Below are 25,758 nucleotides of genomic sequence, written 5' to 3'. Positions count from 1 at the left end.
TTCAGAAATGGGTAGTGATCAACCTCCTTCACTGTCTTGAACCATCTGCTCATTGTTTCTAGTACACAAAATCATTCATTTTAAAAAAAGAAAATGCAAAAATAGTGAGAATACAAGAAAATGATGTGATCTATAAACAGTATACATAAATACACAAACTGCCAGTATAGCAAGAAGTATTCAAAGTACCTACATCAACCAGGAGATCTGGGTCTATGCTAAACTGTCTTCCCGACAGCATGGCTTGAAAGTCCTCTAAGCTGCAATCAATACTGTCAAGATAATCCAACAGCTCAACCCTAAGGAAAAAATATTAAAAAAATATCAAATACTGGGTTTCCTTGTTTTTACATTTAAACTCACATTACAAAATTCTTAATCGTAAGAGATCCTATTCAGTATTTGAGATTCCCAAAAATGTGGTCTACTAAGAACTCACAGCTTTTACACAAAACTTTAATATTTACAGAAAAAAAGATTGTGACAACCATCTGATTTATCTTTTTTCCTCTACCCTATAAATTATAAAATATTTAACTTATTATTGGTAATTGCTACTAATTTCTGGTTTTCTTATAAGTCCCTTAACAGAGATTATCTTATTCTATAGCCCTGATAAAACACAAATACACACACACACTTTATGAATATTCAAAACAAGTATCTCATTAAAGAAATCTAAGGAATTGCCAGGAAAATCTCAAGACTATTCTTGAGATGATTAAATCCCTCTCAAAAAAAAATTTGCAGAACTTAGCCCTGACTAAAACAAAGAAAGTTACGTGGGTTCATAATCTGAAAAGAAGATCATTCAAAGAAAATAGAACATGTGAAGTAAACAAAGCAAGCAAATAAACTCAGATAACATCTGGATGAGCACTCACTTTCCCAAAAGATTGATGTTATCATTTAAAATGGAATCCATCATGGTCACAGGATCTTCTGTGGTCAGACTGGATGAGCCATTTAGCTGGACAGCACTAGACATGAGAGGACTGGTGCCATCACTGCCTGAACTTAGGGATTCTCTGGCTGGTTCATTCTGATCTCCACTCTGAATGACAGGTGCATACTCATCTTCATTGTCATCTTCAACAATGACAATATCAGGGTACTGGCTACAGCTAGATCAGCAATATGAGAAAGAACCAATTATATTTTCAAACACATTCAATAAATTAATTTGTCCATTCATTCTTCATGGAAACCTTCTCCCCAAAACACGTATCAAAAGGCACAAATTTCTTGGGTGAGTCACCTTAATCACAAATATTGATTCACCATATGATGAGACCACAAAGAATCAATTAAAGATGTTTAACTCCAAAATTAAAAAATCAGAATTCTCATTACTTTTTGTTGGAAGTCTTTTTACTGAGGGGAGAACATCTCATTAAATATTTTGGCTTTTTCAGTTTAATAAACCAAATATGAATTAGACAGTAAATTATGACAGAATAAAGTTGTTTCGAATTTAACTCTTTGATAAGAAAAGTAACCAATATTTTCACAAATTTTACTTCATAATTTCCTTACTTGGATGGATCAGATATAACATCCTCATTAGTTTCTGGAATAACTGGGATATTTTCTTCATCTGCATTATCATCAGTTACATCATAAATAATGATGTCATCTGAAATCCGCTCCCTTGGCTTTAAACCTTCAGTCCTACTGTGTGGAACCTAAAAAAATCAGGCAGAAAATGTATCAAAAACTGAAATTATATTGACTACTGAACAACATACCATTTAAAAAGTGTTAATTGGGCACCCATTATTTACTAAATTTTGAGGATACAATTTAGCTATGTTCTCTGCCCCAATGGGACTTACTAATTTTATTTATACCAATTCACAAAGGTATGAGGTGTGTTACTTCATTCTACTTATTTCTTTGACTGTAAGGAATCTTGAAGGTGACATGCCTCAGAATGATTCTATGGAAAGATTTTCAAATTTTAAAGTATTTTTTATATCCAAAGGGTTAAAAAAAGAAAAAATCTTAAGACTTCATTAGGAATTTCAAGCATAACCAGATGGCCACTGTTGCTGATGAGGATTATTTTATCCAAGCTACTCTGACATATGGTTTATTCTTTCTCATTAAATGCTTTCATTAATAGGAAAAAAAAAAAACCATTCCAATAGCTCCAGTTAAATGTCAGCCTGAGTTTTTAGCAATAATTTTTTTTTATTCATTTGCAGATATATTTAGGTTGTAGGTACACAATAAATAAGAAAGCATTCGATTCTCTAAAGCAAATTAAACTCATTATTAAAATGCAAAATCTATAAATTTCAACAGTAGATAAATCTGAGGCAAAAGATCCAAAGTACTTAAAAATTTATAAATCCGGTTAAATTAAGAAATCTTCATCCATTTACATTGAATCTTCAATCCTAAAAACACAATAGTTAGGTATGCTTTATTATTTAGAAACAGTAGTGGGAAGAAGAACCTGATGTTAACTGATTTGCTCAAGAAAAAAAATCTTGGTACTCTAATAACAAATCTGAAGCAGTATTTAGAATTCTAAGATTTGAAAGTTACAATAACAATCAGCTATTAAAGGAAGTCTAGACACTGGACTGGAATGATTTGCCAATGGGTGTAAGTTTGACAAATGATCCAGAGAGCCCAACACAAAAATAAAGGTAAACAAAAATAGTTTTGAAATTGCTAGAGTAAAAAGTCTAGTCTACACAACTTATAATAAAAGTTGGAAACTTAAAATAATTTATGGATGAATGCTTAATTACATAACCATAATACTGAATTAATATCAAGTAGTAGAGATGAACTTAATTTAATAAATCTCAAAACAAAACCAAGTGAAAAAAGTCACAATGTAAAATGATATGTGCAAAACAGTATCATTTATTTATTTATTATTTATTTTTTTAAAAACAGTATCATTTATATGAAGCTTGGATACATGCAAAATAATAGCAAATACTGTTCATGAGTTCACACATATAAAATGACCAATTCAAAAATGACTGATATAAATACCATTTCAAGATAGTGATTATCTATGAGAGACCGAAGAGGAGTCAAAAAACAAACTTGAGAGGCAAAAAAACAAACTTGGGAACAGGAAACTAAAATAATTCTATTTATAGCAGTTTCTTTCTTAAAATAATTTAAAGCAAATAATTTAAAAAGGCATGATTTAATAAAACTGGAGGATGAACACTTAGATTATTATTCACTAAACTTTGAATGTGAATTCTGAATACATGAAATACTGCTGTAATAAAATTTGGTTTGATATAACAAATATAAAATAGAATTTAACCAAAAAATTACTTTATGATGGTGATTATCAGCTGGTTCTTTGACTATATGCTGAAACAAATTCTTCTTTTGGGCTCCATTAGTATTTAGAAGTAGAGGCCTGAAAATCAGAAGATATTCATGAAATTCAGTGAAGCGAGCACACAAGAAATTTAAACTATTCTAATATTTTACCCTCACATGAACATATACACTTTAATAAGAAAAGATTTTAGTTAGGGATACACAAAGAACATAGTGATACACAATGGTCACATCTTAGGAACAGAAACTAGGGGGTGACTCTGCCTAGGTCTTTGATTTTGCCATTCTTCTATACTATTTTTGCTAAAATTAATATAATAACTATAATAAATAATATGTAGTATATAACAATGATATATAATAATATAATAAATACAATATACTATTTCATTGCTGACTGAACTATATCATTATGAACTGTACTAACATACATAACTAGTTCATGGAAGTAGAGTTAAGGCCACAGCATAAAGTGTGCACATAACCAAGCTTTAAGATAAGTTTTTTCTTCTTCCAACTACTCCTTTGTCCACTATCCTTAAGCTTTAGTTGTAACAATGGCAAATACTACTAACACTTTTATGTATCATAACCCACAGTCAATATTTGGGTTATTAAATTCCTTATTAGTGGATTAAATATAAGTGATCAAGTATTTTTGTTTTCAATGTATGACCTTTTTTTAAAAATTTCCCCTCACTCAGGCCTTCTAACTTTACAGTAAATGGCTAATGCAAATAAAAATGGATTCCTGATTAACTCCCTATATGTCTGTAAAGTGACCATTTAGCTATACTTGTCTCTGAAAAACATTAGCAGGATGACTGGAGGAAGAAGTAACACTACTCTTGAAATGCTGAGAGTATAATTTAACAAGGAAGGACTATTCCTCTGGAACAACAGACATACACTAAGCGAATGTAGGCCATTCACTGTTAAACACTAACATGTTTAGCTGTCCAGAAATAGGTCAAAGTATTTTACACAGAAACTTACCTTTTACGTTTTAAGCTCACAAGCTGGTTATTCTGAACCAATGTAACAATAAACTGGACAATCTAAAAGGAAAATATACACAAAAAATTTCCCATCATAGACTCCTAATTCTTAGTCCACATTACAAGTGTTAAGAAATTAATTCAAATACTACATATTTTCTAAGTCACATAATGTCTCTCGTGTTAACATATTTGAAATTTGGGTGCACCTTGTAATTAATATCTAAAGAAATGTAACAGTTTCCAGGCAGAAGAATAACCTGTAATAAAAGTAGCAGCCACCCAGGATATCAAGATGCCTAAGACATTCATCTACTTATCCATCCATCCATTCATCTATCTATCCCCCCATGCATCCATCTACCCAATACTCTACTCAGTTATTTGTTTTGGTGCTAAGATCCAAGCATGCCTGAATACAGATCCCAAGTTTTTAACTGAAATTCTTTCAAGACTATGCTGAGGGGCGGGGGGGAGTGACAGGCAACATTTTTCTTAAACTAGGTAATGCAATTAGAGGCCAAAGAAATTTCCATCTCTTTCAGAAGAGAGCATAAAATTTTCAAGGGAGAAAAAGCTTATTGGGTTATTCTAGAAAAATTATTGCTTAATAAAATCATGAAATATCTAATTATACAGTAACAGAAATAAACCCCAAAATACAGTTAATTAGAAATTATCCAAAAATAAATATACAATTTCAAAGTTGGGAGTACATTTTTTTTTTTTAATAAACAATGAATAGATTTTGTTTCAGATGGTTTTCCTCTTAACTATCCAAGACACACATACTGCCAATCAAGAAAAGCTGGTTTAATCTTCAGAGCTTAATTAAATTTAAAAGGAAAAGGCTACTAAACAGATCAAGACATGCAAACAATCTTTCATATTTTATGACAGCATTTCTTACAGTGTGGTCCATGGACCAGCAGTATTAGCCCAGGAATCTGTTAGACACACATTCTCAACCCCACTCCATAATTAACGGAATCCGAAATTCTGAGGACAGGGTCCAGCAATGTCCTCCAGGTGATACTGATGTGAATGTGAGAATCACTGGCTTAGGATGTCTTGAAATTTATTGTCACCTTCCTAAAGGAGCTAAAGAAGTGAGGATCATATGGTGAACTATGAAAAGCAGTATATCACTGAGAGGCTATAAATAAAGGCCAAAAGCAACTGGAGGACTATTTAGACTCTTTGCAGAAAAGTTAAACAGTTTTAGAGTCATGAAAAGGAAGCTAGCCACTAAATTGTTTATTCAAAAGAAAATGCTGACTGATGCTGATGAGAAGACAAATTTAAACTTAAAGGTATCTATGAAATAATTTGGTTTCAATTACTTTTGTTAATTTATAAGTGTTATAAAAAATTCTAAAAACATTAGTGGTTGAATTATAAGAACATGAAGCACTGGCTAAATTTCTCCTGAAATTTTTTCTGTATTTTAGTTCTCTTATTAAGACAATTCTGCATCATGCTGTACACAAACCTTGTTTCCTGAAGAAGATAAGGCACCTAACATTTACAACATCTAATTTCTGGACCTGGTAAGTTCTATAACAGGTACTATTTATCCTATCCTGTAACAAGTACCTATACCAGGTAACTCACATATACTATTCCAATTAATATAAAGCCAAGGAGTGAATGGCAGACATATGAGGCAAATACAGCAATACAGAAGAGATTATCAGCTATCACTACGCATCATGAAAATTCCCTAGCTCCACCAAACCACATTTATTCAAAACTCAAATTTGAGCAGACAGTATGCTAGGTTTCATGAAAACCTGAAATCCTCTATAAGTATTCCATCAACTTTCCTTGCTTTTAGGTGAAAAAAAAAATCATATAGTATTATAAGCTAATATTTAACTAAAACGTTTTCTGGAAAAGATTAAAAGATTTTTTTTTCTTAATGAAGTGCAGGCTAAGGTACATCTATACTTTTTTTTAAAGATTTTATTTATTTATTCATGAGAGAACAGAGAGAGAGGCAGAGACACAGGCAGAGGGAGAAGCAGGCTCCCTGCAGAGAACCTGATGTGGGACTCGATCCCAGGATCCTGAGATCAGGCCCTGAGCCAAAGGCAGGTGCTCAACCACTGAGCCATCCAGGTGCCCCCAAACACCTATCATTTTAAATCAGCTATTCTTAACAGGCTTGCATGTTGGAATCAGCTATGGAAGTTTTGAAAGTATATGTACTTGGACTAAACACTTAGAACTAAATTGTACATTCAACCTTCACTTACATACTGATTTGGAAAAACTATACACACACACACACACACACACACACACACACACACAGTGTATCTATCTGACTACAGGCCAAAGGCTGCAACCATTCATCTCTGTTCTAAGCTTGCTCCACTAGACCCAGATCCTGTCAAGTCATAACCCTATTTTTAGCTAAAGGCATCTCAGCACAAACCAGCTGAAGTTCTCCCACCCTTCCTCCCCCTCAAAAACCTGTTGCTTAAACTTAAGAGTCTAGTTTACTCATGAGCAAAAAATAGCTGCCTTAATTACTTTTATGTTTCAAGTCTTATTAACATATGAAAGCTGATATGAAAAGACTAAATCACAAGGACACAATGCAACAGAGAGATTTTCAGTTTCCCCAGTAATTTTCAGCTCAGATACTAAAATCTAGAATTTATTTTACTGCTTTTCTGGAAATACTAATAATGGCATACATTGGTAACTAATTTTTTGAATTCATAATTTGGTGAACTGATTTGAAAATTTTAGTCATTTGTCTTCAAAGACCATATCTATGCCATTTCAAGTAAAAAAAAAATAGTAAAAACAAAAGAACACAGTAAGACTGTTATTCATAGTAAAAAAAAAAAAGTGTAGTATATTAATTATGTTCCTAAAAATAAAGTATCTTTAAAGTTGTTATATCAGGCTAAAAGTCACTTACTTAAAGCTAATGAGACTTAGGCTGAGAATATGGAATAACCATATTTAGGTAATGAGAAATGTTCCTTATTAAAAAGAAAATATAACAGTTGACCTAATTTGTTTGATTTCATAGTTTCACTATTATATACGAACCCAATATATAAGAAACTAAGATCAATCACTGACTATTCCATAGAGACTTTTTTTGGGTCACAAATGGTACACAAATTAAACAAAGGCAGATTACAGTCATGGGATGAAAAAGCTTACCTTTCGAATAACTTGTTGCTGTTGTGCATGTTTTGCTCGTAATTCTGACACCTCCTTCCAAAGGGACTCATTCTCACTATGTTATCATTTATTAAAAAGCAAAACAAAATTTAGTGAGAAACCCAGACCTCATTATCTTTAATTAGGAATACCAGTGAACTTTCCTATATATTTTCATGAAAATGAAAAAACTTTGGTTCAATTACATAAAATGGCAACTATCTTGACACAACTCCAGAATCATCCCTTCCTAACTATAGTACTTTATATTCATGGCAATATAAACACAAAAATTAAAGACACATGCCTATAGCCAATATAGTAGTAGGCAATTTACTTCTCTGACAATGTGGTTCATTACTTCTTGTTTAAAAAATAAACTAATCTTTGGCTACCAAGTGAATTCAGGAGTTGTGCTTAGAAAAGAATTATTAAAGGAAGTGACATTTATCCAGCACTACCTATGTTCCAGGCATTATACTAAGCATTTTAGTGTATTTCTTATCTAAACTTCTCTATCAGTTGAGAAAGGAATTATTAGCTCTATTTTATAGAGGAGGACACTGAGCCTCAAGAATTGAGAGGACTTGCCTAAGTTCACACAGGTAATGTGTAGTAAGTGTTAAAGTTGATCTGAAAGTTTATCAGGTCCTAAAACTATCTTAAGATGTTTCAAACACAGACATAGAAAAATACTAAAAAAAAAAAAAAAAAATTTAAAGCATGTCTAAATATGTGACAAACCAATAATTTGCCTAGTAGTAATAGTTTCTTTTCCTTCATTAACTACTATTGAAATTGCAGTTATTAAGTATTAGCAGCAACAATACTTAGAAGGCATGAAGGATAATCCACCTATTAAATGCTTTAAGTTTTGTTCTTGTTAATTTCCATAATATCCATCCTCTTCAAGCTAAACTATTACAAAAGGGACTTCTATATCTTACATACAGAAGATCTTGAAAATAAAACTTTCTTTAATACTTACTGAATAGGGTACTCTTTTTGACTCAGATATTTGAAGATATTATCATCTGCCTACTAAATTTAAGTAGAAGAACAGTTACCTCTAAAACTTACAGGTCCAATCTGGGGATCTATTTCTTAAGGGCTAAACTGGAGATTCAAGGAATTGGGTCAAAGGGCACCTCAGTAGACACAAGATACATACCATAAACTAGCATAACTGATTAAATGAAATACACAAAATGGGACAGCTTAAAATTAAACCTTATTAAAAAATGGAATCAAAATTCAAGGTTATTCTTTTAACGAAGACACCTGAGTTAAGACAGCTACACTAATATCCCACATTTGAAATGGAAGAGAGAGAATACATAAAATCAATCAAGACCTTGGCCCCTATTAGGAAAAGAAAAAATCTCAACTACTTACTAAGAAGAGAAGTATACATTGAGAGAAGTATACATCTACTCTATATACAAGTTGTTAGTGTGGCAAGTAATGGTGCCAAGAATTGCCATAAGGCAAAAGTATGTTTCTGTAGATAAATGATTTGAATAACACCATTACCATGTCTATGTATGATAAATACCAAGTAAAGCAAGTCTCTTGCATCCTTTTCCCTATTTTTTTGTGTTCTATTTTATCTTAAGCCACATAGAAAAAGCATATTAAACTGCCATAAAAGAAGAGATGAGTAACATATGTAGTATCTTTTTATGGCTTGTGTTCCCTCATGTGTGTGTGTGAACATCATATGAATGCTAAGTGGAATCATATTTCCTACACTGATTTATTTTTTTAAAAGATTTTACTTATTTATTTGAGAGAGAGCATGCACACATACATAAGCCAGAAGAGAGGCAGAGGGAAAGGGAGAAGCACATTTCCCCCTGGGGCAGGGAGTCTGATGTGGAACTCAATCTCAGAACCCTGAGACCATGACCTGAGCAGGAAGCAGACACTTAATGGACTAAGCAAGCCACTCAGGGGCAATTCCTACATGAATTTAAATATCTATTGTTTCATCAGCGAGACTCCTGCATCAAACTGTTTTAATTGCCCATAGTCATAAAATCTTTTGACCACGGTCAAGAAAATATAATATTGAGGTAAAGTCAAGGGCTAAAAATCAAACTAAGGGAACCAGTACTTACAGAAAAAAGACCTTTTATCTTGGCTTCAACAATGAGATCTAAGTACTTAAAGCACTAACCTCCAATCCCAACACACACACACCAATCCCTATATGAAGATTATATTTGGCAATAATACTTTACCTTTTTAATTCAGAAAGTCTGGACTCAATAGTTTCTTGTTTTATTTGAACTTTCTGAGCACTACTTATAATTTTTGTTAAATCTTCCTGACGAATCTTATTTTCTTCTGGTTTTGAAGATGAAACCTTTTGAAAACAAATGTAGGAAATCAAATACTATATACCATATTTGTAATTCAAAGTTTCCCTATTAAAAAAAAAAGTTTCCCTATTATAAGTGGGTTTGTAGCTGATTCAGGAAGTTAGATTTAGTTCCAAAAAGCCCAGGATAGGATGCTATAAAAAGAATAGCTCAAAGACAAGGATAAGAAATAATCTTTTTTTTTTTTTTTTTTTTAATGTGGAGAAGTTTCTACAAGCAGGAACAACTTAGGGGCTTTTTTTTTCATTCCCTTTAGCCAAACTCACTGTAATTTCCCCAAGCCTCTTCATTATCACATTCCACGTTTAATTAAATTTATGCAGTAACAGCTGCACACTAGGCCATTTTCTTTCATGGTCCATTACTCTTTTATCCCTCTTCTTTTGTGGATTTAGTAAAAATATTTTATTTCAGTAAAAGATACCATTCATTAAAAAATATGTTATTAGATGCTTACTATATGCAAGGGACTTATTCTGGGCATTGGATATTCAGCAGTGAACTACAGAACAAGCCCTCCAGGGAGTGGACATTCTAACAAAAGTTTACATATTTTAAGCTAAATTAGAAAGAGTGAGCCATCCCAATATGGATGATTTTTCACCCTCAGTCAGAATGTAAACATTTTCCTTCCCTCTAGAACGTATTTGAAGACTGAGCCTTTAGGACAGTTGACTGCAGAAAAAAATATAAAATAGAGGGAAATAATTAAAGCTTTATTAGTCTAAGTTATCCCAACAAAAACACCTGTGTATTTCTATACATTCTTAATTTCAATAGGTGAAATATTGTGTTGGCCAAGTATGCTACATGGTAATGCCTTAAATAAATCATATTAACAATAGCTCACCTTCCTTTTAATGTTCTCCAACAAGTCATCCTGGCCTTGTTTGAAGTAAGGATGCTGAAATTCAACAGGCCCATCTCGTTCCTGCTTTACAATTCCAGAGTCAATATGCACAACCTTACGAAAACCATCTGAAAAAAAGATTCAAAATTTAGATGACTAAAATAGATAAAAGTAAAAAAATTTCCCTTTCCTTTATCAACCTAATGGGGGAAAAAATGGATTAATCGGGGCTGACCACAGTATTCCAAATAATCACTGCCTATACTCACACATATTCAACTGCCTCACAAAGCTTGCCATGTTATTGTGCTTGAAATATTTAGGAAGAATTTCTTTTGCAAATCTTTGTTCATCCAAAACCAGAAAACTCTGGCCATTCTGAAAAAGAGAAAAAGTCAATTAGTTGATGTATATGAATCAAAACCGAGCAGTCCTTCTATGATACTTTCGGATTCATCTTTTATTCCTATTAATACCAACAAGAAACAAACCATCTTTAAGTGCCAAACTGTAATTAAGCCTTTGATGTCAGCCTCAGAAGTTTAGGAGCATGTCTAAACCAAAAACTGCATCATACACTCTGGTGAAATATTAGAAGAATTTCCACTAAATCAGAAGCAAGAAAGAAATACCGTAAATGGGCAACATAATTATTTAACACGGAAAGCCAATGCAATTAGACAAAAATAGACAAAATTCAAGAAGAAATATTTTATCATTATTTGCAACAGCCATATCTTTACACAATCAACTGAAAAACTAAAACAATTCAGTAAAATATCTGGTTAATAATATTTAAAGTCACTAGTGTTCTTCCATAGAAAAAAAAAACAATTTGAAACTTATTATAATATAATATCAAAACAGTATGATACTGGCATAAACACAGAGAGACAAACCAATGGAACAGAACAACTGCCAAATACACCATTATATATAAGGTCCAAAGAGGTTTTTGTGTTTTTTTTTTTTTCTTAAAGATTTTATTTATTTATTCATGAGAGACACACAGAAAGAGAGAGAGACACAGGCAAAGGGAGAAGCAGGCTCCATGCAAGGAGCCCGATGTGGAACTCGATCCCGGGATTCCAGGATCACGTCCTGGGCTGAAGGCGGCGCTAAACTGCCGAGCCACCCAGGGATCCCCAGTCCAAAGAGTTTTGACAAGAGTCCCAAGACCATTCAATGGGAAAAGGAGAGTTTTCAACAAACAATGCTAGGAAACCTGGATACTCTTGTGCAAAAAAACAAAGTTTACCTTACACTATATACAAAAATTAACTCAAAATGGATTAAAGACTTAAATGTAAGAGCTAAAACTCTGAAAATCATTAAAAAAAAAAAACATAAGGGGGAAAAGCTTCATGACACTGGATTTGGCAATGATTTCTTGATTAACACCAAAAGCACAAGCAACAAAAGCAAAAACAGACCAATGAGGCTACCTCAAACTTAATTTTTGTGCAAACACTATCAATAGAGTGAAAAGGCCATCCACAGAATCCAAAAAAATATTTGCAAATTGTGTATCTAATAAGGAATTAATATCCATAACAAAGAACTTCTAGAACTCAACAAAAAAATATACAACCCCATAAGAAATGGGCAAAGGACTTGAGCAGATATTTTTCCAAAGAACATATACAAATGGCCAATAAATACATGCAAAGATGCCTAACATCACTAATCATTAGGGAAATGAAAACCAAATACCACAATCACTACTTCATACCCATTAGAATGGCAATTATTTTTAAAAACACCAAATAAACTGAAAATAAGTGTTGGAGGATGTGAATAAATTAGAACCCTTTACATTGAGGGTGGAAATGTAAAATAGTGCAGCTGCTATGGAAAACAGTATGGTGGTTCCCCAAAAAACTAAACAGAGACTTACATACGATCCTGCAATTCTACTTCTATGTATATTCCCAGAAGAACTGGGCAGGTACTCACAAAGATATTTGTATACCCACATTCATAGCAGCATTATATGCAACAGTCAAGAAGTGGAAGTAACCCAAAAGTTCACTGACAGATGAATGGATAAACAAAATGTGGTAAATACACAGAATGAGTACTCAGCCTTAAAAAAGAAGGAAATTCTGATGGGTGCTACAACATGGATGAACTTTAAAGACATTATGCTAAGTGAAATAAACTAGCCACGAAAGGACAAATATTGTACTATTCTACTTAAATGAGATATCTACAATAGTCTAATTCAGCGAGACAAAAGTAGTATGGTTATTAGGGGCCAGGAGGAAGGAGGACTTGGAAATTATTGTCTAATTAGTATGAAGTTTCATTACGGAAATCTGAAAAACATTCTGGAGTGATGACTGTATAGCAGCGTAAAAGTAATTAATGCCACTGAACCATATACTTAAAAACGGGTAAAATGGTTAGTTGTATGTTAGGTATATTTTACCATAACAATTTTAAACTAAAATAGAACAAAAGATTCCAATAACAGAAAAATATCACATATCTAAAGATAAATCTTAAGAATATATTAAACTATAGAGGAACAAATACAGTACTGTACAGCTGTCAGTTCTAATTAACCAATACATTCTCAATAAATTATCAATTAAAATTTTGGAGAGTAGAAGAGACGCTAACACAATCAAATATTAGGTACTAGAGTTCACCTGTGAAATAATTTAACAAGAGGCAAGAAAATACTAAAAACAATGAGAAGTGTTAACTCTATCCCATAAAGGTAATAGAATTACAGTTTATAAGAGTTTGGTACCAAAGAAGAGATAGTAAATATAAATAAATAAACGAACTAGAGAGAATGGAAGCAGTAACAAATCTATTTGAGAATTTAATACGTAATAAGTACAAATAACATTAAAATCAGGGGGAAAATGAGAAAAAAATGAGTTCATGAACTCTTCATCTAGAAAGAAAAAAAAAAAACAAAAGCTCAATGCTAACTTACTGCTCAATCATTCTTTACAAGCAAGCTTCTGGAAGTATGCTGTAAACCTAAGTCATACTGGCAAGAATTTATATTTTATTCGTGGAAACTGCTAGCTGCCTACCTTATTTCCAAATTCCTCTACTTACTTTTTAATTTTTGTTATTTTAAAACTACAATTTTTATTGTATACAACATAATTTAATATATCTACACACACAGAGAAAGAACTACTACATTCAAACTAATTAACATACCATCTCCATCAGCTAAAAAGCTTGTGCAGAAAAGACAACAACAAAATAAAAAGAAAACCTAACAGAATACTTGCAATCAATATATCTGATTACCTGGTAAGGGATTAACAATCCAAATATGTGAGGAACACATACAACTCAACAGAGAAAAAAAAAAAAGACATAAACCGATTAAAAACTCAAATAGAGGGATCCCTGGGTGGCGCAGCGGCTTAGCGCCTGCCTTTGGCCCAGTGCACCATCCTGGAAACCCGGGATCGAGTCCCACGTTGGGCTCCCAGTGCATGGAGCCTGCTTCTCCCTCTGCCTATGTCTCTGCCCCTCTCTCTCTCTCTCTCTCTCTTTCTCTGTGACTATCATAAATAAATTTTTAAAAAATTAAAAAAAAAAACTCAAATAGACATTTTCCCAAAGATACAGAAAGGTGTATGAAAAGGTGCTCAACATTACTAATCCTCAGGGAAATGCAAGTCAAAACCACAATGAGGTACACTTCATAACTGTTAGGATGGCAATTATTAAATAAAAGACAACAAGTGTTGGCAAGGGTTTAGGGAAAAGGGAACTTTCTGCGGTAATGCAAATCAGTATAGCCATATGGAAAACAGCATTAAGGTTCCACAAAAATATATAGACCTACCACATGATCCAGCTACCCCTTTCCTGGGTATACACCCAAAGGAAATGAAATCAGTACCTCAAGAGAATTTGTGCTCCAATGTTCGTTGCAGCATTATTCACAATAGCCAAGAACAAACCTAAGTGTCCCTCAATAGAAGAATGGATAAAGAAACTGTGATACACATACCACACACACACACACACACAATGGAACATCATTTAGCCTTAAAAACAAAGAGATCCATTTGCAAAAACTACTTCCTTACTAACAGAACCACAGTTCTGTTTGATGCAGCAACTATGTTTCTCAGCCCCCCAACAGAGGCAGCCAAATACACACCTGGCAATTTCGATATAAATAGAACTGACTGGGTAGAGCTTCCAGAAAAGCTTCTAAAAGGGGAAAGATTCAAAGTGTCAAACCCCTATCTCCCATATCCCTGCTTGGAACTTGGGAGCTAACTGACTGCAAATTCAACAACCACTGAGGTACAGAAACTAAGTACGGCTGAAAAGTCCAGAAGGTATCTTCAGACTTAAAAGGAAAAGACAACTCTAATTCTGTTTAAACTATCATTTGGATTTCTATTTGTGTCTGAAACTAAACCTGATAGAATTATTTTAAAAATTCAATGAAGTTGAATAATTGTTAACACAAAAACATTTTAAATATTTATGACAGTTAACTGCATTAATCAAAAATTTCTAACAAATCAGTAAGAAAAACCCAACGTAAAATTTAGAAGAGGCCCAATTTCATTATAATTGAATGTACAGCAAAACAAATAATGATTTTCACTTATTAGATTGGCAAAATTTTAAAAGTCTGATGGTAATCAGAGTTGGTTATCAGGTAATAACTATTAAAATTAAAAACGCATGTTTTCTCCTATCTTAAAAAAACTTTCCTTCTTACTTTTCAATCTACCCACTCCATTTGTCTTTTCCTTCACTGCAAAATTTAACAAACATATTTCAAAGCCCCCTTCTCCAAATGAGTACTATCTAAAATATTCTTGCAAAAAAAAAAAAAATATTCTTGCTAAAAATTGGTTTTGGTCTCCCTCTCTCGACTCAACCGTTTTTTGTTTTTCCTAAAATGTCAAATGCCAAATTCAATGCCTTCTTTTCAATCCTGATCTTCCCACACCTCTCTGTGGCATTTCATTTGGCACTACTGACAATCCCCTCCTCAAATACTCTACTCTTTTGGCTCTGCAGCTATATACTATTAGGCTTCCTATCTCATATTTCCTTTCAATTGTCTTCACCTATCAAGAAGTTGTGTTTTTAGGTTTCTATCCTTGATCATGACACCTTATACTCTCTTTTCTTAGGCAATCTCATCCACGCCAGTGTATCTAACTACTGACTTTATTAAGTATGATGATTTATTATATATGATCACATCTACATCTCTGCCCCAACCATTTCACTTAAAACTTTTCAATTGTTAACATTTTTAGATAATGTTCTTTACTTCACTACGTTCTCAACCTACTATTTCAAATCCATCTTCCTACTCACCAAAGTCCACTTTTTTCCTGTATCTTCCCTCTTGGCATGCCCATCCCCCCCCCAAGTATGACATTAACAACAAAAAGATAAATAAAAAACTCTCAATTTTAACAGTCAGTAACTTGAGGGGAAAATATGAGAAACATTCCCTTTAAAACTAAGAAAAAGGGGCCCGCCCCATGATCACTACTTCTATTTGACACCCTGAGGTCTTAGCCACTGCAAAACGAAGAAGAAGAAGAAGACGAAGACGAAGAAGAAGAAAGGAGAAGGAAAGAAGAAGATGAAGATGAAGAATTATTATTATTATTATTATTATTATTATTGAAGGTATAAAGTTCTGAAAGGAAAAACAAAAGTACCATTCACAAATACATGGATGTATACTTAGAGACCCCAAATCACTAAAATGATTAGCTTTCTAGTTTATTATCAACATACAAGTGTTGTTATCTGTATTTCTAACTATCAGCAACAGCCAGAAATGTACTTTTTAACAGACACCACTTACAACAACGTAAGATACCTAAGAAGAAAACCTAACAAACATGCAAGACCTAATTATAAAAAATACAAAACTTTATTAAACAAAATGAATTTAAGAACATGCCTTGTTTATGGGAATAGTTAACATCATAAAGACATCCATTTTTGCTAATCTGATTTATAGTTTCAATGTAATTCCAATTAAAATCCCAGTAAGTTTTTTTCTTTTTTAAGATTGTATTTATGTATTCATGAGAGACAGAGAGAGAGAGACAGAGAGAGAGAGAAGCAGAGACACAGGCAGAGGGAGAAGCAGGCTCCATGCAGGAAGCCTGACGTGGGACTCGATCCCAGGTCTCCAGGATCACACCCCGGGCTGAAGGCGGCACTAAACCGCTGAGCCACCGGGGCTGCCCAAAACACCGTTAAATTTAATGGAATTTGATTTTAAAATATATACAGATGAGCAAAGGCCAACAGTAGTCAAGATACTCCTGAAGGATAAGCTGCCTTCCCAAAAGCAAGACAGTATAAAGCTATAGTTAAGAAAACATGGGATAAGGGCAGAAAAAAAATTGTTCAAAGCAATGGAATAGACAACCAAGAAACAAAATCACAGTATCTACCTAAAATTTTGCTCTAAAACAGAGGAAGGTACACAGCACCACAGAAAGAAAGAACCATTCAATGAAGGAGCTAGGCCAATTGAATATTTATATGGTAAACAATGAAACTGAAGTCCTCATGCCACACACAAAAATCAATTCCAGGTGAATTAAAGACTTACACATAAAATGCAGTTTTAAAACCTCCAGAAAAAAAGAAAAGAAATGGAAAAGTAGCTTTCTGTCTCTGGGGAAGAGGTAAGAAAAAGGATTTCATCCTGAAGAAATAAAAAGCATGACCAAAAAAGATGATTACACTAAAATTAAAAACTTGTATTCATCAAAAGAAAAAGATAAGCCTCAAACTGGGAGAAGATGTAAGCAATACATAGATGCAAAAAAAAAAAAAAAAATGGATATACAGAATATACAAGGAATTCCTACAAACAGTAAAAACCAAGCCACACAATAGTAAAATGGCCAAATACCTCACAGAATAGGAAACACATAAGCCAAAAAATATGAAAAGGTAACTGAACACATTAGTAATCAGGAAAATATCAACTCATTGACATACTTTACATCCTCTACTGGTAAAAAAATTAAGGATGATAATATCAAGTTTTAAAGATGTGGATTAATGGGAAATCTCACACTTGGCTAACAGGAATATATAAAATCGTTTAATCTCTTTTGAAACCAATTTGAACTACCTTCTGAGAGTTCGGTTCATACCCTATTTTTCAGCAATTCCAATCTCCAATGAATGTATATATACCTTAAAGAAATTATTGCTTTTATACACAAGAAGTGTATAATATTCATAACAGCATTTGGCATAGTTGATCATCTTTTTTTGAACCATTTTTTTCATTAACTTCTTTGATCTCGTTCCTTTTTCTTCCTGGTGTACTGTTTCTTCTCAATCTCCTTTCCTAGTTGTTTCTTATTTTCACACCCTCTAAAAATCAGAATGACTTGTCTTTCATCTCCTTCTATCTCCATTTGTTTCCCTGTATGATTTCATCTAGTCCCATGGCTTTACCACTCATATGCTCCACAAAATCCACCCTGAATGCCAGTGTCTTATATCCAAAAATCCTGTTCAACATTTCCACTTGGATGTCTTGGAGTGTAGAAGTCATTCAGGCTGTTCAAAAATATTCCTGTTCTTCCTAGCACTGAACTTCCCCATCTCCTCTGAAATTATTAGGCATGATCATATGACCAAGTGGTCAATGAAATGTAAGCTAAACAAAAACAATTTTCAAGAAACACTAGTGTCCATTGTAATCTCAAAGTTAATATGGCCACTCTCTACCTGCATTTCTCTGAATATTCCCCCATCTGACCAAATGGTCTCATCATTTATCTTATTGTTCAGGCCCAATCTGAGTTCTTATTCTTCGTCTTTTCTGCAACTTCAGACAATTAATAAGTTCTACTGCGTTACCTTTAAAGTAGATACCAAATCCCACAACTTCTCACCATCTCCACTGCAAATACCCCAGGCTCAACCACACTATTTTCAATACCATAGTGGAAAGTTGTGATAATATGCAAACTAGTTCCCTAGATTTCCAGTCTCCTTACAACAGACCTAAGGCCCTACACCATCTGCTCCTTCCTGCTCTGACCTCAATCTCACATTCTCCAAAGATACTCTAACCACATGGGCCTTCTCCAAACACATGAACATGTCATGTTCAAGGCCTGTATGTTTGCCATTCCCCTTTCAAATTGTTCAAATCTCTGCTCAAACATCATCTCCTCAGAGTGGCTTTCCTCATCACTCTACCCAAAATACCCACAAATCCTGGTCATTTTATGTGCTAGTTACTGACTTATTGTTCCAAGTTCATTCTTCATTGTCTGCTTTGCAAATATAGAGCTGGGTCCCTTAAATATCTTTTTCTAGATGGCATGGTGAGAAGCTTTGTCAATAGAAGACACTAGAGAGATACTCTAAAAGAAGGGAGGTCTCCTTCCTATTTCCTGGTTCTTTAAAAACACCAGACTCCGACAGTGCAGGCCAGTTCTCCAAGCATCTAGCTCTTGAAGTACAGAAGGTCAGCAGCACAAAGCCAACAGCTTTCCCCAGCATTCTCTCTCCCTTTGGAGGCTTCAAATCATAGTATATCTGGCAAGACATGTCCCCATGAACAGCTGTCAAGGGTGCTCTAGAACAAGGGTTGATAAACCTTTTCTTAAAGGGTTAGATAAATATTTTGGGCTTGCAGCTCATAAGGTCATAATACTGCCCTTGTAGCAAGAAAGCAGGTACAAACAATATGTAAACAGATTGAGCATGGTTATGTCCCAATGGAACTTTACAAAACAGATGACTGGCCATGGGCCATGGTTTGCCAATCACTGCCTTAGAAGGTGTATTTCTCCACAAGTTCTGAAGGATGAACTTCCAGTAAATTCCAGTATGCCACCAGTGCCTTCTTTCCCATGAAGGGAGATGTGGTCATATTGTTTTTATAACTGCCAATCCTATATTCTTTAGGGTTTTTAACTCCATTTCCCCTGATACAGTAATTCTCTAAGCTTCCCCTGTTTAAAATATTTAAAAACAGTTATTTCCTTCTTTTGTACTTTTATACTATGTGACATCTGTCTCCTAATTGGACCCTGATTATCTCTCTTTACCCTGCTTTATTTCCTTCATGGTACACACCACTAACTGAAATTATATTACCTGTGTTTGCTTACTTTTTAATTATCAGCGTCCTCCACTAGAATATAAGCTCTATGAAGCCACTTTGTTCACTACTAAATAAATGTATTCCTAGTACCTAGGACACTGCCTGGTCACAACATATTCATGATAAATACTTGTGAGTGACCAAATAAGTGAATTGTTGGCTAGAGTGGACCAAAATATCTTTTTAGAAGTTCAACTCATGGATTATATCAAATGAAACGATGAATGCCACCTTGCTTGCATCTGCATGTGCTCTCCCCCTTTATTTCATACAACCCTCATTCACTCATACTGTGTTTCTGCTTATGGTATTCCTTCAGTCTCTACTCTAAAATTAGTAGATAACCTCTGAGTGCAAAAATTCTACCATACTGCCATTTAAACCTGTGAAGCTCAAACAATACAATCCAAAACTTTCCCAACACATTCCATAAGGGGCACAAAAGTCACACTGACTGAGGTGGGAGAGACAGGTAGCTTCTTTTTAGGCTTTATTCATAAAGGTTGGTAATCTTCCAAATAATAAGTTGCTACTGCTCCAACTGGGTAGTCAGTTAAAAACATCCAAAATATTCTTACTAATAATCTAATACTTCAATCCCATTACTTTAAAACATTTTTCAGAATAGAAATTTGTAATTTTAGCCAGTCCATAACTTAATGTTCACCAACTGTTCCTTCTGAGTTTCTAGCTCATCCTCTCTTACATATACAAACAAAAAATATTCATCAGGATGCCCAGGTGGCTCAGCGGTTAAGTGCCTGCCTTTCAGCCCAGGGGATGATCCTGGAGTCCTGGGATCAAGTCCCGCGTTGGGCTCCCTGCAGGGAGCCTGCTTCTCCCTTTGCCTAAGTATCTACCTCTCTCTCTCTCTCTGTCTCTCATGAATGAATGAATGAATGAATGAATGAATGAATAAATAAATAAATAAATAAATAAAATTCATCAATCAATCTTCCATCACTTTTCTGTAGGCTCACCTAAGGTAGATTTTTACTCCTATTGTGCCACACCTACGGCTTTCTTGTTTTCACTTGAGGATAGTGTAATAGTGCAATGGTTACTCCGAAGTTCAAAACAATACCAAGACATCAAATTCTGGACGCTCAAATTATTCAAAATAGCTAGAAGACCCTGGATCAATACTCGTTTTGCTCCATTTCCTTCCTATTTCCTGATTTGTCTCTGTTGATTTGAGAGGGATGGAGAAGTAGAGAATGCCACAGGGCACAAAAGGCAGAAAAGATGGCTAAGAGGTCTTTTTTTTTTTTTTTAAAGATTTTAATTTATTTATTCATGAGAGAGAGAGAGAGAGGCAGAGACACAGGCAGAGGGAGAGAAGCAGGCTCCATGCAGAGAGCCCGATGTGGGACTTGATCCCGGGTCCCCAGGATCACGCCCCGGGCGAAAGGCAGGTACTTAAAACCACTGAGCCACCCAGGCTGCCCCCCCACCTCCACCTTTGTTTTAAACTAGGTTCTACACTCAGCATGGAGCCCAATGTGGGGCTTGAATTCATGAACCTAAGATGAAGACCTGAACTGAGATCAATAATTGGACACTTAACTGAGCCATCCAGGCACCCAGAGTATGAGGTCTTTAATGGAAATCCTTTCTTGGTCTTCTCAAACCATCTGAAGAACAGAGACACTAACAAAACAATTACTTCCAGTTCTTTCTTGCTCTTGTAACTACTTCACTTCAACATACACTATCAAATTTCAGTAACAGTAAAGGCTGTTCCTCTCTATCAATGGCAAGAACTTCCAACCAACTTCCACAACCTCTTGTCCCTGAATATCAAGTTTCTGCAGTTGCTTCCAAGTTAAACCTGTGCCTTCTGTTTAGGACTCAGTTACATTTAAAAAAGCTTTAGGTTGTCCAACAATATTATCTTTGTCCCTCATTCTGGCAATAGACTGCCTACCAGAGCCAAAATAGCTATATAAAATTTTGAAGTTATGGGAAATGTAAAAACAAACAAAAAAATTAGAAAAAACAAACTTTTAAAGGGAGACTATGAGAAAAAAATAAAATATATATAAATGTTTTAAAGACACTCTGGATCTAAAGACATTTCTGTTATTTGAATCAATAACATATTCAGTATAATTTTGCTTGGAATATTCTATTTCGATAATTAATCATGAGAATGGGCATTACTTTATTTTTCATTTTAGTCATACTACAAGTTTTAAGAAAAACTGTTATAAGAGTAAGTCTTCAGGAATATTAAGCCAGGCTTTTCAAACTGCAGTTGGTTTTTTTCTCCTTACCTTACACTCAAGCTAGAAGAGTAAATTATTTTCCAAAAGAAAAAAAAAATTGCATAGAAGATTGCCTGGTTTCCAAAACATCTGCTGCTTCTAAAAGGTCTTAATATGATTTTCACTCAGATAGTATAAATGCTAAATTACCACGACAGAAATTCAGCAAAACATGTTTGAAGGAAACCAGAAACAACCATAAATAGCATCTTCCAAAAGATGAGAGTAACTTATTTTGTTTTTTTCCATTTAACATCATTGTTTACTTAAGAGTTTTACCTTTCCCTTCATTGTTAACACTGTTCTTGGAAAAATCTGTGGGAAAGTAATAGAGACAGACTTCCTAAGCAACCAAGCTAAGCCCTACACAACATTAATCCACAACTGTTCACTGACTTGAGAAAGGGTAACATTTTGATATAACACTAAATATTGTGCCAACCTATGTTAAGTGAAGTGCTGTTGATAGAAGACTGATCTCTGATCTGGGAGGTCAGAAATCTATGTTAGAGTCTCTTCTCCATTAATAGCTAGCTTTATAATTATGGATAAGAAATCTACTCTAAGCCTCAAATCCTCATCTATATAATAATGAGACTAAAGTAGATTACTGCTAAGATTCTCTTCAGGCATAATGTCATTCCCACCATTTTTATTATATATTCTAAGGATTTCATTGATTCATCAAACATTTATTAAATACCTACTGTGTCCTTGGCACAGACACAGTCTTTGCCCTCACTGAATTTATATTTCCGTTGTCCCATTATCTATTAGAAAATTAGTAAAACATAAGCTTAGACTTAACAATGGGATAAATAATTATTTTTAAATGGCCATCCAAGCCAAAAGGTATAAAATCAGCTTGGTTGGGGAGAGATTCTCAGACCAATCTCTAATACGAATACAAGGCTGAGTAACAGCAGTCTGTGCTGACCCATCCCTGTCAACTTTTAATCCTTCTGACTGATGAAAAGCATGAGACATCTGTTTATTTTTAAGTGTACGCTGGCGGCTGTCTTCCTTATTTTCACCTTTCTTTGTACAACTGCATAGAATTCATCAAATGCTCAATACACACCATCCAACTGGTGATACTGACCTTCAAGAAAATTAAGTCCTAGAAAGGGTATATATATAAAAAAAAAAAAAAATAAGAACAAATGACAGTGATAGGCGGAAGAATACGGTGTTACAGCAGTCAAAAACTTCATGTACTCCGTCCATACAGTGCTCCTGCCTCTTAAGATAAAAGTAAGTAAAACTGAGCTCCTGTAACAGGAAAGGAGAAAGAGAGGAGGTAACATGTACTCAGCACTTAACAGGTGCCAGGCACGGGGAAGGCAGTTTTCACTTACTCTTCCCCAGCCCTCTGAACAAGGTGATATCCCAAACAGATGATCAATCGCAGCCAGAAAAAAAAAAAAAAAAAAAAATCCACTCCACTTCACAAAACGCCCCCCAAAACAGCCCGAGCGCATTCGAAAGCAAATGCACTGTTGACGTCATCATCATTCTGCTTAGAATCTTGGTATTTGAAACTGGAAGAGTCCCGGGTCACCCGGGCAACCCCCTTCATCTTGAGGACGACGCAACTCAAGCCAGACGAGATAGGGAGCCTGCCTAAGGTCACCATCGCTGCGCAGGGGCGGAGGGCCGGGCTCAAGCCCACGGCCGGGGCAGGCATCGCATCCCACTCTCCCAGCAACTGTTCGGTGAAACTGATTCATTTTGGCTTCTCGCTGAGTTAGTGGACACCCAGCAGAGCACTTTTATTAAAAATGATCACCAAAAAAAAAAAAAATCTGTTTCTACAAATGGCTCAGAATTCCCCCCCACACACACACACACACAAGAACCATGTCCCGTTTTCTACCTAAAATTTCGAGACCTACTGAGTGAGCACCAGTGGAAGCAGCTGCGTTTGCTGGTACCTGCGCCCCCGACTGCTCTCCTGGGGGGGGGGGGGCTCCAGGTGCAAAGCGGGGTGTGTTTTCCAGTGAGGAGAATCAGGTCGCGGAGGGAGAAGATCCCTCAGACGAACGCCCCCCCCCGCCCCCCCCCCTCCGGCGAGGGAGGGCGGAGGATGAGTGTGCAGGAACGTGGCTCCCGCGCCCGCCGCTCGTCGGCCGCCCCCCTGGCCCCGCCGGGCCGGTTCCGAACGCCGCCGGGGGCTGGACCGTTACGGGGCCGCCCGGGCCGCGGCGCCCGCGCGGGCCGCCCCTCCCCCACCGCGGCCTGAGCCCGCGGCGCCGGCCGGGACCCCCGCGGCTCCCCCGCGCGAACAATACAAGGGGTCCCTCGCGAGCCTGAACGCCGGGGCCGCGCCGCCCGCCGCCCCGCGGGCCTCGCCGGGCCTCGAGCCGCAGGCCGCGACAGACAAGCCCGCGGGAGCCGGGGAGCCGCGGCGGTTAGTCAGGGGGTTCGGAGGCCGCCGTGCCCTCGCCCGTACCTGGCTCCAGGTGATGAACTCGTTCGTGTGGGCTTCCTCCACAAGCGTCCACAGCTTGCTGAGGAAAGCCGGCACGTTTGAACTCTGCTTCATTGTTAACGAGACGCTGGGATTCCGAATTCTACACCCGAACACGGCGGCGGCGGCGGCGGCGGTGGAGGCGGCGGCGGTGGTAGCGGCGGCAGCGGCGGCGGCGGCGGCGGCGGCAGCTGCTGCTCCGGGAGAACGCCCACCGCGCAGGCGCAGCAGCTCTCGGGCCCCGCCCCCCCAGCCTCGCCGAGCGCGCAGCGGGGCGGGGCGGACCGGCCGCCGCACATGACGGACAAGCCCCGGCGTTCGGCCCGTGCGCGCTGGGCCCGCGCCGGCCCCGCTCTCGACCAATCGGAGGCGCGGGCCGCAGGAAAAAGGAAAGCGATTGGACGCTGCGGACGGCGGGGGGGCGGGAGCAAAGGGGGCGCTGCCTTCTCATTCGCCTTTTATACCCGAGCCGTCACTGTAGCGGACCTCGGGCGCCGTGGGCTGTGTTTGGCTGTTTCACGTGGAGACGGCTTAGGGTTTCCGAGCTGCGGCCGGGAGGCTACCGAAAGCCCTCCGGGGTGTTTCAGCCGTAGGATTGGCCGGCGACGCGTGGTGTGCGCCGGCCCGGAGGAAGTATAGTGATTCACGTGGGGGGGGGGGGAGGGGAGAGAGCAGGGGAGGGCAGAGCTTGCAAACGTGAGGTGCTAGGCCCCAACTTGAAACTGTCTCACAAATAAGTAAACCTCGCCCTTAAAGTTTCATTAGGAGGAAAAAGAAAAAAAAAAAAGTTCCATGAACATACGTTTATCAAAAAGAGGAATTTAAATATCCTAAGTACTGCAGGGAAGCGGGAAGGGTAATAGACACCCTACACCGCTGGTTGTTAATTGAACAAGACATTTCACGCCAACAGTGTGCTCGGCACAAAAAAGAAATGGTCTCGCTTGTAGCCTTTCAGTAAATTAATTATTCCTGCATACACGTAACAAGTATGCTCCTGTTTCCTAGAGATCGTCTGATACAGTGCGGGGGGGGGGGGGGGGTGGGAGGGGGGGGGAAGCTGGACCTGGAGTCAGCACAGCTGAATCTAAACCCAGCTTCAAGGACACTTCAGTGGATATTAGATTACACCAGTTCTGTGTAATTTAGAGT

The 25,758-nt window shown here is 36.6% G+C and overlaps 1 protein-coding gene across 12 annotated transcripts in view; it reads right to left on the bottom strand.

Moving 5' to 3' along the window:
- The window catches only part of HSF2 (heat shock transcription factor 2), a 40,811-nt gene extending 16,009 nt beyond the window's left edge, over positions 1 to 24,802 (bottom strand). For 7 of the 12 annotated variants that reach the window (XR_007413313.1, XR_007413312.1, XR_007413314.1 and 4 more), the window contains exons 1-10: positions 23,495 to 23,632; positions 11,012 to 11,120; positions 10,743 to 10,870; positions 9,752 to 9,876; positions 7,509 to 7,584; positions 4,321 to 4,382; positions 3,313 to 3,400; positions 1,537 to 1,685; positions 885 to 1,124; positions 194 to 299 (exon numbers count right to left, since the gene is read on the bottom strand). Coding sequence is in view for 4 of the 12 variants with exons in the window: in XM_035705751.2 (XP_035561644.1) it covers positions 194 to 299; positions 885 to 1,124; positions 1,537 to 1,685; positions 3,313 to 3,400; positions 4,321 to 4,382; positions 7,509 to 7,584; positions 9,752 to 9,876; positions 10,743 to 10,870; positions 11,012 to 11,120; positions 24,589 to 24,681 (1,176 nt within the window). In the remaining 8 variants the exon portion in view is untranslated. Of the gene's footprint in view, positions 1 to 193; positions 300 to 884; positions 1,125 to 1,536; positions 1,686 to 3,312; positions 3,401 to 4,320; positions 4,383 to 7,508; positions 7,585 to 9,751; positions 9,877 to 10,742; positions 10,871 to 11,011; positions 11,121 to 23,494; positions 23,633 to 24,031; positions 24,182 to 24,588 lie in introns of those variants that run through there. The other 5 variants (XM_035705751.2, XM_025422893.3, XR_007413321.1 and 2 more) reach the window with 4 other exon arrangements.
- Between the last annotated feature and the right edge of the window lie 956 nt (positions 24,803 to 25,758).

Source organism: Canis lupus, chromosome 1 (assembly GCF_003254725.2).
Source record: "Canis lupus dingo isolate Sandy chromosome 1, ASM325472v2, whole genome shotgun sequence".
Taxonomy (NCBI): Eukaryota; Metazoa; Chordata; class Mammalia; order Carnivora; family Canidae; genus Canis; species Canis lupus.
The sequence above is the reverse complement of the archived record's forward strand: the minus strand, read 5'-3'. Positions and strand labels throughout refer to the sequence as shown.